This window comes from Anguilla rostrata, chromosome 14 (assembly GCF_018555375.3).
Source record: "Anguilla rostrata isolate EN2019 chromosome 14, ASM1855537v3, whole genome shotgun sequence".
Taxonomy (NCBI): Eukaryota; Metazoa; Chordata; class Actinopteri; order Anguilliformes; family Anguillidae; genus Anguilla; species Anguilla rostrata.
In genome coordinates this window covers 27567770-27582410 of record NC_057946.1, presented here as the reverse complement: position 1 = coordinate 27582410, position 14641 = coordinate 27567770, and the positions used below count along the sequence as shown (strand labels likewise).

The 14641-nt window shown below is 38.9% G+C and overlaps 2 protein-coding genes across 2 annotated transcripts; both read left to right on the top strand.

Annotated features, from left to right (window-relative positions):
- Positions 1 to 308: 308 nt before the first annotated feature.
- On the top strand, positions 309 to 5655 carry dnajc25 (DnaJ (Hsp40) homolog, subfamily C, member 25). The gene is made up of 4 exons (XM_064307452.1): positions 309 to 724; positions 1764 to 1916; positions 2237 to 2707; positions 3171 to 5655. The coding sequence occupies exons 1-4, from the start codon at positions 419 to 421 to the stop codon at positions 3291 to 3293; spliced, it is 1053 nt and encodes a 350-aa protein (XP_064163522.1). The 5' UTR covers positions 309 to 418; the 3' UTR covers positions 3294 to 5655.
- A 1283-nt stretch (positions 5656 to 6938) lies between these two features.
- LOC135239064 (guanine nucleotide-binding protein G(I)/G(S)/G(O) subunit gamma-10-like) lies at positions 6939 to 12797 on the top strand. Its single transcript, XM_064307453.1, has 3 exons — positions 6939 to 7193; positions 9188 to 9320; positions 11022 to 12797. The coding sequence occupies exons 1-2, from the start codon at positions 7113 to 7115 to the stop codon at positions 9311 to 9313; spliced, it is 207 nt and encodes a 68-aa protein (XP_064163523.1). The 5' UTR covers positions 6939 to 7112; the 3' UTR covers positions 9314 to 9320; positions 11022 to 12797.
- Positions 12798 to 14641: the final 1844 nt, after the last annotated feature.

Genomic DNA, 14641 nt, shown 5'->3' with positions numbered 1-14641 from the left:
ATAGCTGCGATGAATAAGGAATGTAGTTTTTGTTTAAATATGAGCTACATAAAAAATGTGTTGACCTTTTCCTATTGGCAGGTGTATTCTGTAGGGGCGGCCCTGCAATTTTGTGGGATAATTTAATATACTAACAAATACTTACCAAGTATGATGAATGCTCATTCCTTTTCTCAGTTTTGATATACTAGAATTACCCATAACAAAACGGGTGTTTTGTTATGGGTAATTGGCCCATGAGTCATATGAATAAAAACCCCATAGTGCGTCTACAGACATGCCTATGAAAAACCCCGTAACACTACCTATCCATCGATGTAACTTTGGCGGCGCACGAGTTACGGACTACACATCCCATCAGCCCCCATCACGGACTCTTCGCCGAACGTATTTTGTCCAGCGACCGAGTGCTGCTGACATGGCTGCTCCCATTGAATTTCTTCGGTTTATGAAACGGACAAATATTCTACTCCTTTTGGCACTTCTAATCCCTTCCGCAACCGCTCTCATCAACGGATTATACTGCGGGACGGAGATATGCTACGATGTTCTTGGAGTTACCAGAGAAGCTACCAAATCTGAGATAGCTCGTGCCTACAGACAGCTGGCCAGAAAGTATCATCCCGATAGATTCCGGGTCGGAGATCCAGCACTAGCTGATGAGACTCCAGAAAGTGCACACCAAAAATTTTTGCTTGTTGCAACTGCTTACGAAACGCTTAAAGTAAGTGTAGACTTGTTGGTGTATTTATTTACGTTAAATGTACATATATGTAGCCTACATTTTGTTTGTGGCAATTAGTTTGGTTGTCTTACAACAGTTACGCCTAGCAAACCAGCTGGTTGTTCCAGTTAGCTAGCTGGCAATAATTTAGCAATAATTTAGTGATAATTGCTAGATTACTTCCAAAATATCTTAAGATTTATAGTTGATAGCGATTCGTAAGTGTCACGTTGTAACTTGCCTAACGTATAGTACTTCGCCAGCCTGTTATATGTAGCAAAATTTTGCGAAGTTTGTGTTTGGTTGTATGCCAACGTGGCAATGGAATTTCCGTACAACATGAATGGAGGCATTTGGCCACAGCTGTTTATAGAGCATATGAGTCCTCGTTTTGTTCTCGAAATGTCAATCCAACAACAACAACAATATAACTTTCAGAAGACACATGCTAATGGCAACAGACTACTTGATGTTAACGTAGGGGCTTATTTCCATTGTGTCCCGCATAGCAAATTGTAGGACGGAGTCATTAACTAAATATAAAGCCGAAAGAGCTTCAGTTGTGCATGTCATGGATGACTGCTTGCTAGATCAGTCCTGTTTAACGTTATCATTTCATGCAGTCGTTCTGAACCTCGGTCCTGTCCTAGGCCCCCCTGTGCACGCTGGTTTTCGTTCCAACCAAAGTTGCAATCCCAGAATTTTAGCAAGCTGTTAATTTTCATATTTAGGTGCTTTTCACGTCTAGATAAATTATTTAGCCTCTTAAGCCACATTATGTCAGAAATGGCTAAGCATCCCCTAGGACCAAGAACCACTGATTTAATGTGACCGTACTTACCTAGGTACTGGTAAGTAGCTTGCAATATTGAACACGTGATTCACGGTTAAGAACTCTAAAGGAGAGGGAACCTGAAAATACCCAAGAAAAGTCTTTCACTGAGGAATGCTTGTTTCGTAGCTGTATTGTGTGAAACGTATTATTGTCTCCTAGTCGTGTAATGCTGACTGATTAAATGAGTTGGACTCTATTTTATAGGATGAAGACTCGCGCAAAGATTACGATTACATGTTGGATCACCCTGAGGAGTACTATAGCCACTACTATGCCTACTACAGTAGGAGGTTGGCACCCAAAGTGGATGTCAGGATAGTAATTCTTGTGACTGTGTGCGCCATATCAGTTTTCCAGGTAGGCACATTTTCGATTCAATGCACACGGCTCTGTTGTGTGGTAAGTGTTGTTTTTGTGTGTGTAGTTCTAATGGAAGACCACATAATTATATGACAAAGCAAATTAAATGAGCCTCATGTGGAACATTTGCTTGTACTAAGAGTGTGGTATCAACTCTCACCTGTCAATTCTTGTACTGGTTCTGTGTACTCTGGCTTCAGATAATGTAACCAGTCAATATTCCAGATTCCTTCTAGATTTACAGATGGAACAAAGTAATTGGTGAATAACCCAACAACATCACCAGAATTAATTCTTTTTGGCTTCTGCACTTTCAGTACTATAGCTGGTGGAGCAGTTACAACGAAGCCATCAACTACTTGTCAACGGTGCCAAAATACCGCATACAGGCTACAGAGCTGGCCAAGCAGCAGGGGCTGTTGAACAGGACTAAAGAGAAGGGCAAGAACCGGCGCTCCAAGGAGGAGATCCGGGAAGAGGAGGAGGAGATCATCCGTGATATCATAAAAAACAAGATTGACATCAAGGGGGGCTACCAGAAGCCCAACGTCTTGGACATCCTGCTGTGCAAAATTATCCTCTTCCCGTACTATTTCTGCACCTATGTGGTGTGGTACGCCTCCTGGATCTACAGATTCACAATCTGCAGAGAGGAGTACGGAGAGCAGGAGAAGCTGTACCTCATCCGCAGGAACATGAAGATGTCCCAGGCACAGTTTGACAGCCTGGAGGATCTCCAAAAGGAGACCTTCCTGGAGAGGCAGCTTTGGATTAGGGAGAACTATGAGGTCTGTATGCAGGCTTAACTTGTTTTGTTGATTATTGATACCTGTATGATCTAGTATACATTTTCATAATGAGGTATGTTTCTGGATAGTATGATTTTTTAATATTTTGCTTATTAGGTTCCCAACAGAGGTTGCTTATGAGTGCATCATTTTCTGTGCAAAAATAGTTGAAATTTTAATGAGCTTCATCAGGGGTGCCCAAACCTGTTCCTGTAGATCTCCCGTCATGTTGGTTTTCATTCCAGCCCTAGGAAAGCGCACCTCGTCCAACAGCTAGGGATTGTGTTGAGCTGCTAATGGGTAAAATCGGGTGTGCCAGATTAGGGTTGAAATGAAAACTCACAGAACAGTAGATTTCCAGGAGCTCCACTCAAAAAAAATAAAAAAGAGAATCAAATTTCTGAAGCTACAAACCCACAACAGGACCTCAGTGCTTTAACCACTGCTCTATGCATGCTGACAGGTGTATAAAGAAGAGCAGGAGGAGGAGATGAAGGTGAAAATGGCGGTGGATCCCAGATGGAAGAGGTACCGTCGATGGATGAAAAACGAAGGACCGGGTCGCCTGACCTTCATCGATGACTGACGGGACACACATTGCACACACGTGCACACAAAATATGTGCATGCCTCAGTATCGTACACATCTACTTTGGCTTTTAAGTTTGTCAGCACAACTCATAAAAAGATGATATAACGGAAGAAGCAATCGGTGAAGCAATTTTTTTTTTTACAGAAAAATAAATGGAAATGGAATTGCAATTCTAATATTAAAGACACTGTATAGAGCAGGAAAATGTTTTATTAATAGTATTATTTTGGACATTTAAAAAAAAAAAAATGTTGCTCAAATGTTTTCACACCAATAAGCAGTCTTTTGTCTTTTGTGGCCATGTTTGACTTTATTGATTCTGAGAAGGCACTCATTCTTGCAGAACTTTACAAGTGCCTTAAGTTTCTTGTTTGAGCCTCAGAACCTTTTTTGTGTTTGTTGTGTGTATGTTTTCGAGTGTTGGAAACATACAAATTTGCATTCAACTTAGAATCTTACACTTTTACATCTTAGATTTTGACAACCAGTCAAGGATATTGAGAATTGCTGTTAGTTTTTGGCTTGCTTCCAAAACAGTTTTCTTCATAACACTATCTTACACCTTTTCCCTGGCAAATTATGACTTGGTAACCTCAAACTTATCAGTGTTGAATACTACAGTGGAAGCTGTTAAGGTCAGCTTGTAAATTGTTTTTTTGTAGCTACCACCTAATCTATCAAGATCAATGACTATGGAATTTGTCAGTGTAAGACTGCCGTCTGCTGTAATTATAGTCCCCTCTTGGATACGTTTCTGTGCTTTACCTTCTCTGCTAAATGGGGAAGGTTTGTATTTTGATTTTCGGAAACTTACGCAAGTCAAATATGCTGTTGCTATATGCAGTGTTGGTGGCGTTAGAATTGTAAATATTTTCATTTATTCATGAAAAATGAAATTTTTTGCATTTTCTAAAATGGCAAGGATATACTGATAAATTTGGAGGTCATTGTACATGTGTGCATAATTATGTATATATAACTGAAAATATATATAAAATGTTTATATATACAAATTATTTTCCTAGTTATATTAAGGTTAAAGGTAAGTGGTTTGACTCAGGAATCTGCATTAGATGCCAAGTTTTTTGGTATCACAGTTTTGCTAGGATATGGAGGAATGTAATTGCAGTGGATTAAACCACAAAGTTACTTGGAAGGTACTTTGGCATTAGGGTCCTCACAGTTGTGTTAGTTCTTAACAGCAGTCTGGTCACCTTGTATGTCTATTTCAGTAAAAATTTCAGTGATATTAAAAGTACATTTTTAAAAATGTATTGCTACCCATACATTGACATCCTCAAAAAATAAACCCCAGCTGCTCTTAAAAAATTTTTTTTTTTAAATTAATAATTCCAGGAATTCAGTCCAGATGTGTGTATTGCCAAGCTGTTTACTGGCTGCATTGTTTTGCCGCCTGCACGTTGCATGGTATTGACCAGCAAGCCTTGCTGGTCAGGAGGACTTGCACAGCACACATGCTTCCCCTAAAACTCATATGAATCTGAACAGAAGGTCACTGAAAGAAGGACAGCTGCAGCTCATTTAAACCGAAGCCAATTTAGACGTACTCTGTTTATAAGGCTAACTCCAAAACCAAGATTCAGTAATGGCTCCATTTTGACTAAATGTAAACCCTGAGATGTCCCGTGTGTAGTATCTGCCCAGAGAGTTTTGTCATGTTCTTCACATAAAAATTACATTTCCTCATGTTCACATTCTTTCTATAAAGTTATGACCCATAATCAAGTTTTCAACATCAGTATAAAAACGCAATGTGTGAAATAAATAGTTGATGACAAAATGTGATCACAAAGTAAAAGAAAGTGCAATTCCATTCAAAGCAAGGGGACATTGAGACAAAAGTTGGGGAAACGGATCGCTGATGTAATTATTTGCATTTCATATTCAACGCCACTAATGCCTTAATGCTGATGTTTGTTGAACGACAGAATTGCAACAGTACGTGTTTTTTAGTATAAAAATGTTGTATGTAGAATTGTCAAGTCTAGTGGAGTTGGTGGAAGTTTCTACAAACTGGGATTTTGGGCTGACAGAAAAAGAAAAAAAAAAACAACCAAATGTGACTATGCAGTGGTAATAACATGAGCCAAAAAGCCCCCTCTGAAGCTTAAACCCAAGCGCCCTTTCAATCATCCCTTTCAATGTTTTGTCAATGCATTGCTGGGCTTTTTTCGTTTTTTTCGAGTGGGGGTGTATTGTTGTTAAATTGGGTATATCTTGAAGGTTGTTTGTTTATTGAGCAATGAGGCCGAAAGAAAAGTTGTGTGTACATACTGACAGCTGCTGATGTACAGTGCAGATGATATTTCTCGAAATAAAATCTGTTTTGATATGACCTTGTGTTTGCAGGTTTTCAGTTAAGAGTTTCAGTTGAGCCAGTATGTAATGCATACTAAAAGGCATTCAAACTCTAAATGATTCTGGTTCAAATTGTAACAAAAAAAAGCATGTTCTCCCTAATGCGGAATACTCAGATGCACAGTGTGTGTGTGTGTATGTATGTATATATATATATATATATATATATATATACACAGTATTCCGTGTGCCTATGTAGCAAACACTACATATCATCAGACAGTTTAGTCCTGCTCACATGGACATGAGTCAGAGGAACACTTCATATGCAGCCAAACAGGCAAACTTGCAGAACCCTGATTGACCAGCAAGGGTTGCTGGTGGACTGAAACCTTCCCATCCCTGGCCAATGTATGCGTCAATCGTACATTGCCTTGTAGGCTAGCAAACCACAGTCAACACTGGCATGGTCAGGTTTTGGGGCCTATACATGGTTCAGATATGCTAGTTTTTCAAGTTTGGTTATATGCCTGTGAAAAGTAAGATTTTTATAATTTGTTAATATCAGGTACATTTTTAAGCAATAATCAAGTGCATTTTAATCTTTCTTCACCTATATGTGGTCACTAGATGTCTGTAGGCTAAAATCCTGTATGATCGTACAGCTCATGTGGACTACGGAATGCACATTCTTCTTATATTGCCCGTCTGTACCTATATTGGAGCCTTATGGAATTTTAAATGTATTTTAAGTATGTTGTGTGAAAGTAGTTTGGCTCCTGAAAAAACCAAAACATATCTGAAAATCCAGTCTTATATCGTACACCGTATATGTTCTGGCCCATAAGCCAGATGAGAAATTTATACTTTGAAAATCTGCCAATGCGGCGAGGTGTAAGAGCAATAGAAACCAAGGGCAAACGTCCATTAAATAATATAGATATTTTATAGACATGATCAAGTGTGTAGATGCTACTTTGCAGGAAATGTTAGCTGTTGCTCACTACTCCATAGAAATTGAATTTTCTGATAAAAACTATTATTTTAATAGGTCTAATATGATTGGTAATTTAAAAAGTTAATTCTAAGAAATAAACATGCTCGGAAAGTTTACCTTTCAATATAATGCCAATTATAATAATTACTTTTATTAGACTAATGATAACAATTATCATAATACATTGTGGTTGATAATTATATGTCGACAACAATTTTTAAAATTGTGTGCCGTTGGATCAATGTAGCATCGTGCGTTACCTTCCCCAGTAGGCTACACCGTTATTCGCCTGCAACCCCCTCCCATTCTCAAATCCGCTTCGTTGACCGTTGTTGCTTCCGCTTTGAAAATCTGAGTGGGCTGTGACTGGGTATAGCTCCTGGACAGACTTTGGCGTTCAGTTCACTAAAAGTTAGGAGCAACAAGGGCAGAGCTGTAAATCAACGTATTCAATAAATGCCTTTTCCGTTATAAGGGAATAAAAAACCAGTCGAAATATGTCGTCTAATTCTAATCTCACCAACATGCGTCGGCTTGTGGAACAACTGAAACTGGAGGCCAGTGTTGAGCGGATAAAGGTAAGACCCGGCCAGTGTTGCTGCAAAAATTGTTTGTTTTTTTGTTTGTTTTCTAAAGAAAATAAACAGACAGTAAGCTGAAGCAATTAACGCGAAAGCACGCAGAAAGCATATAACAATATTACCAGATAATGGATCTTGTTTTTCGAGTTGTTTGACAAATTTCGAGTCGCTGTAAATTACAGGTTGGATTGCCTGTGGTCATCGCTGTCACCAACCGTCCGTGTAAATCCCGTAAAATTATTTTATTTAAAGAAAGAAAGAAAGAAATAAATAAATAAAGGGAATAAACGCAGTCTCAAAATTTTAGATTGCTGAGTAGCTTTACGTTATTACAGGCTAAATAAGCGTCGGAATAATTACTGCTGCTTTAAAGAAATAGCTTCGTGTTGTAGCCTAAGCTAATGTTATTCCTCCAAATAATAATTTTGCTTGGTAGGTAGTGTCGCTACGTGGCATCACGCAATATTGTGAGAGTAGCTGTACCCAATAACTGTAGCGTAGGCTATAAAGTTACAATGTCTGATGGACCTAAAGCGGGTCATACTTTTAGGTATTAATATCACGAATGCTGATATTCGTCAATTCCCACTACTAGACAAATTGTGTATGTTGCCACATGAGTTCACCCCCAATTGCCTGTCAGAATGGATTTTTGGGATTTGGTCGTGTCCCACGAAGGCTGCGTTGACTGTTCCACAGTAGCCTGTTCTATGCTGCATATATTTCACTGAATTGTGACTCTGCCGACCCTATTTAAGTAAAGGTGGTTCAGTCACTTCAAAATTCTAAAGCACGCGTTCTGGTCTGTTCAAATAGACCATTTCACAGCTACAGCAATACTGGGTGGGGATGCGAGAGAATGTCACAACACACAGGGGTGCAGATGCCTGAGAATAATGACACACTGTCATAAAACCGCTTCATTTGTGAAATGACCAAAAAAGTTCCACGTGGGCAGTATACAATATAGGTATAAGTCCAAGTTACTAATTTTAGTCTAAAATGTAAATGCTACTTATATTTATTGTTCTACAGTGGAAAGTCAGATGTATTTTGGTGTGAGGTTGTCTTAAACTCCTACATAATTCTTCTGGCCTGTTTTATTGCTGTTCCACGGTGGAAGTTTTCACATCTTATGTTTTAATGCTTTTTCAGATCAGTCTAAATAACTGTTGATTATACCATTTTTGTAGTTGCTTTCCTACTTGTGCTTCCTTGTAATATAACATCCACAAATCATGCATGCACGTTATAGTGTCAGATTGAAGCTCTTTTGTGCCACTCAATTTATGACCTTTGATGTTGACTTTTTTTTAAAAAAGTTGTCACAAATAGTCATACTAAAATGAATCCATAGCTTATCAACATAAATGCATTTGCTAATATGTGTCAAATTTCATGTATAACCACCAATTGCATTCCCTCCCTTCTTTTATGTCTAAGAGTATGGATTCTATTTTACTAATTTACTATTATCTTCCTTTAAATAATGGCATTTCTGTTCACCACTGCATAATAGTATCTTGGTGGATGACCTGCTGGCCATCATTAATGTGGGTAGCTAATGCAGGCTTTTATCTTTGTTATCGCTGAAACTACGAATGGTGCTAATGTAATGAGGATGCCATTACATTAATGTTCCTGTTGCCATTATGTACTGTAACACTTAGGAACCTGCTGTATTTTTCATAGAGTCAGGAGGAACTGGCATAATATCGCAATCAGAGATTTTGTGGTTGTTTTAGAGGCCAAATTAAAGGAAATGAAAGTGAGCTAGTGAAACCCTGATGCTGTTTGGTTGCTTAGACCCATTTCCTCAGTTCATATCTGGATGGGATCCATCTTCATAAGAACGGAGTGCTCTGTAGGTAGTGTATGAATGGCGTACTGTGGGGCGTGTAGAAGTGCAGTGGTCCCATTACCACGCGGCCCGATTTTTGCGCTGGACTTCCTCACTGTTGTTTTTTTTTTTTTTATTTTTTTTTCTGCAGGTGTCCCAGGCTGCTGCGGAGCTCCAGCAGTACTGCCTCCAGAATGCCTGCAAGGACGCCCTGCTGGTGGGGGTCCCCACGGGGAGCAACCCTTTTAGGGAGCCCCGCTCCTGCTCACTCCTCTAGAGCACAGGTAGCTGACCCCCCTTATCCCGTTACCCTTCCCATTCTTTTGTCAAGGTTAAATGCCATGTGTCAGACTTCACTTTGCAGAAACTAATGGGGCGGTTAGCTGAAGATTGGAAGTGAGCCTCAGGGACACTGTTTGGTTTGACATATATTATGCACACATGTAAAATTCCATTTTTTTTTATTATCGTCCATCTGATTTTTATGGGAAATTTTTTCTGCCATGTTAACTCAGTTAAAAGGAATGCGCTGTAACATATTTGATTTAAAAAAATTGTAAAGGATGATGTTGAAAGTCATAAAAATGACCCTTGGACTGCTAGGCTCATAGGTTAATGTTATAGTCATCAGTTTCTAAAATATGTTTTATTTTTTCAATGACACAGCATTGGTTATTGCTGCTTCTAGATACATATTTTGTTCTGTTTGGGATTAATAAAGCTTTTAAGTACAAATATTAGAAAAAAATGTGCGGTCTACCAGGAGGAATCTATTAGCTTCTTACAGTAACAGTGCAGTCATGTAGAGCCAAGTGGTCGTCATAATGCACTTAGTGTTTAGTGCTAATAGACTCAGCAGTTGCAGTATTTAGGGATTGTTTTTATGATTCTGCCCCAGTGCTCCTTGGGAATTTTCCAGAGTTAGGGAATTTTTAAGAGGCAGCTGTGGCTTGAGAGTATTTTTGTCCCAGAGCGCTGCCATGTCCGGTATTCATGTTGGGGGACATGACTTGACTGGTGTGAACCTCGCTGTGGTGGCCAGAGCTTCAGAATCAACAGGAAGCCAGTGAATAAGAGCTTCAGGAAAAGGAAAGCAAGTGAAGCGTTAGCAGCTGGAAGCTATTGTTGCGACTCCAAAAATGTACAGTTTCACGTTCTGTAAATCCCTCTGTACATCTGCAGCGTCTGCACTGTTGTAGCCTTTCACCATTCTGTCTAGTTTATCTCGCTTTTCAAAGCTAATGCTAGATATTATATTAGATTATGCAATTAAAAAAATATATTTTCTTTTGTAAATAACTATCATAAATATGTAGATAAATGAAGGAACTTAAAGGAGGCTCTGAAACTATTTTCACATGAAATTATAGTGCAACAGTATTATTTGTTCAAGTAATTGCTATTACAAATGCAAAGTCCTGTCTGTAGTGTTGATTAGCATGATGTCAGATGATGAATGTGAGGGTTGTGGGCTTGCACTCCCCATAGGACATTGCTATTACATCACTGAATACTTCGGTTAGATACTCCTGCAAAAGTATATTGTTAAAAATATTAGCACAGTAAATCCACCTGGAGTTACACAAATTTCTGGCTCTGTTAAAAAAAAATTGGAATAGTCTGATTAAATCATCGAAGGAGGCAGGGCACCTGCACAAAGCAATTTTTGTATTAACGTAACTATATATGTGATCAGTTTAGATAAACATGTTTCTGTATAAAGAGCCCTCTGAATTGTGACTTTTCCTAAATATATTGTAATTTACAAACATATGATGCATGCAGTAAGAATTTAAAGCAATGACTTGCCAGGCCTTTTGGTGTTTTTTCCTTTTCCTCTCCGGTCTTTTAAAAGTAATTTTCACTGTTTAAAACAAATTTCAAACCTTTACCTTCCGGAGTGTGATCGTTATTTCATGACTGTTTGTGTCTTTTCAGTGGTTGGTTTAATCTGGTGGTCCAAATAAAAGGTTTGTGTATTGCAGGGTATTGCACAAGACCTGGGCCTGGACAGATACTACATGACCTTCTGAGCAGCCTGGTCTTAAGAGGAAGCAAGCACACCACAAGGGAAACCTGCTTTTCCAAACAACTGTGTTTATCAAGTACTTATTTGACTCTGTGCCTTCAAATTAGCTAAATTTTCTTGGTTGTTTCATGCAAAGAAATTGGCAGAATTTCGTAACATTTGATTGCATGACATGGATAAATGTTTACAGGCGTGCGGTATGAAACTATTTGAACCCAGTGTTTTTAATTGTGGGATGCTTTTCCTGTGTTGACACTGAGGTTCATTTCCAGAATTAGAAAGCACAGAAAAATGTGCAGTTCTCTGTTTACTGCTGTGGTTGACAGTGAAAGACCTTCTTTAAAACATGAGAGATCTTCATTTATAAATACAAGATGAGGTACCAGTCAGACGACTTTAGGGTTGAGTGTTTTTCATGGTGTGGGTAAGCTTCCAGGTCATCCAGTGGCATGGGTACTGTTAATTTCTTAGCCTGTATGATTAATCTTCATCAAACAGTTATCAACTGGTTTCACTGCCAATCTTTATACCTAAAACACATTTTCCAAATTTGGTCTGACTGAGACTAAATGAATGCTTTCAGGCGAAAAGAATGTAACCTATGGTATAGACACTGTTGAAGTTCCCATATGAAAATGTGGGTCAGTTCGTTGCACTTTATAGAGAGACATCTAAAACATTTTTAATCTTAAATTCAAGGGATGAATAAATTCAAGGGAGTACTTAAATGGGACGTTTTATTTGATAATGAACAGGCACCAAGTAAGACTATATTTATTTTTGTCAGTTGAAAGGATTTGTAGCTTTTAACCAACTCTGTACCTTGTTGGGGACTATAAATTGGCTAAACTGAGATGATCAGAGAATATCTTGTTATGCATGGTGCTCAAAACTATAGCATATGCCTTACTGGTCATTTTTGAAGACTGTTGTTCATGTTTTTTGTTACAGTCCATTAATTGTCTTGTGAAAGTCCCTGTAGATTTTTTAAAAATGTAAATGTTGGTTAGAACAGTAATTGGTAAATAAAAAGCTGGTTAGTTATGTAAGGCCTTAGCTAAAATCAATATTCTTAAATTACATTCTTAAATGTTTTTATCTTCAGCTTTTCGTCCATTTCTTTGCTGTTGATCTACTAAGGTGCACATGCACATTTTTGATATGAATGCTTTTATAATATCATTATATTGTTTTATATGTTTATAATGAAAAAAAAAATACTAAAACTAATTTGTTTGATCCTTGAGTAAAATGTTCATCACCAAACTGTTGTGCACGGATAAGCAGCATGTTCTTGGATCGAATCCAGACGGTCCCAGTGTTGGCTCGTGGCTGGTAGTTCCGCTGGGCGATGCGAAATTGATTATTGCATCACTCTGGGTGTGGGAGGGTTCGGGGTCTACGTTTCATCGCTTTATAGCGACCCCCGCTGGTCGATCGGGTGCTTGCGGGCTACGTGCCAAAGCAGCACGTAAAGGTTCTTCCTCGGACTCCACTTTGTGTGAGCTTAGCTGTCGGCTGTGGTGTGAAAAGAAGCAGACTGGCGACACCAAGTGTTTAAGAGGAGAACTGCAAATGTCTTCGCTCTCCTGAATTGGCAGCGGGGTTTGCACATGAATGCGGCTGCGGTTGCAGATAGTTAGACATTACAAATTAGGGTGGAAATTGTATACATAAAACCCTTGGTGCTAAATTAATTTTTAAAAATAAACAAAAAACCAGTCTCATAAAACGTGACATGTGTCGTTATCCTTTGGCTCTGACCCTCACCTGCAATTGTGCACCTCCCTGTGTGCCTGCTGGCCAGTCTCCATGGTCATTGGTAAGATTCAATGCCAGACATCATTCCTTGCAGTCTGGATGGGAAGAGTCCATTGTAAATGAGCTTTTATTTTGTCATTTTTGCAACAGTTATTCAGAGCATTTAGGATTGTTCATAGAATACATAGCAGAGAAATAATTAGCAAAAACACAACAAAGGCTTTTGGAGAAAGCATATTTACTCATTCCGCTATGCCATTTAGAGCTCCAATAGATGCCAAAGAAAATAGTCAAGAGTTGCTGATTTGATGCAGAGGTAATAAGAATCCTCTTCATTTTAAATAGGAAAAGTGTTTCACAAAGCAAGCAGTTGTTGCTCTGGTAATTACCTTTCACATCTGAAGCCAGCTGCAATGTCAATCAACAATCACGGTGTTTAATATAAATCATTACAGTCAATGCTTTTCTTTGTCATGCCAGTTTAATATGTGGATGCTTTATATTTACACACGCGCACATAAAATGCATGCATGTAAAATTAAGTATATATACTATATGCTTGTGCATTAGTGCGATATGTAAGGAAAAACAGAAGAGCAACGCCTCCTCAGGAGACTGACGATGTCAATGCAGGACGTGATCAGACTGTCAGCAAGAACAGTCCGTCGACAACTACATAGAGAGGGATATTATAGCAGGCTTGCAGTGCATAAACCCCACATTACAAAGATAAATGCATATTTGAGAGTTCAGTGGTGTAAAACCCACATACACTGGTCTACAGAGAAGTGATATGGCCAGATGAGTAATCTTTCACCATATTCTCGACAAGTGGGCGAGTGCATATGTGGTGTACACCAAGAGAACAGAACAGGCCTGAATGCTTGACCCGTACAGTGAGGAGGTCTGTTATGCTGTGGGGGGCATTTTCCTGGCATGGTTTGGGTCCACTTTCCCCCTTAGATGGAAGGTTCGCTACAAATCAATTCAAAGTTGTTCTGAATGATCACCTTTATCCTATGATGGACCATATGATACTATGATACCAGGATGACAATGCCCCCATCCACAGGGCATGAGGGGTCACTGAATGGTTTAATAAGTATGAAAACGATGTGACTAATATGCTATGGCCTTCACAGACACTAGATCTCAACCCAATTGAACACCTATGGGAGATTTTGGAGCAACGCGTTAGACAGCGCTCTCCACCACCATCATCAAAACACCAAATGAGGGAATATCTTTTGGAAAAATGGTGTTCCACCCCTCCGGTAGAGTTCCAGACACTTGTATAAACTATGCCAAGGTACATTGAAGCTGTTCTGGCGGCTTGTGGTGGACCAACTTACTTAGACACTTTATGTTGGTTTTTCCTTTAATTTGTCACCCGTTTGTATATGTGTTGTTGGGTACAGTCACACAGTACACATAGACTACGTCTTTCGTCTAGCTCAAATATCGTTCGTGTCGCGTGAGTAATGTGTTTCCGAACTGTCACGCCACTTGCGTTTCTGTAGGTGCAGTGGATTATGGCCATTGTAGTAATTGAGATGCTTATTTCTGTGCGGCCTGTGTTGAACAGCTGCCTTTTAAAATTTACAACTTAAAATACTAGCTCATTGAGCTTGGAGAAAAACACCGTTTGTCGACCGAATTAAAATAATTCAAATAACTTAACCGACGTTGATTGATTCATTATGCTCAGCTGAACCAGACTCAGTGTCCTTAACCGTGGGATCTAAATATCTGAAAATATTCTCTTTTAAAATAAACCTTAATATACATTTTATCCCTGATTCCCCCTTTCCTCAA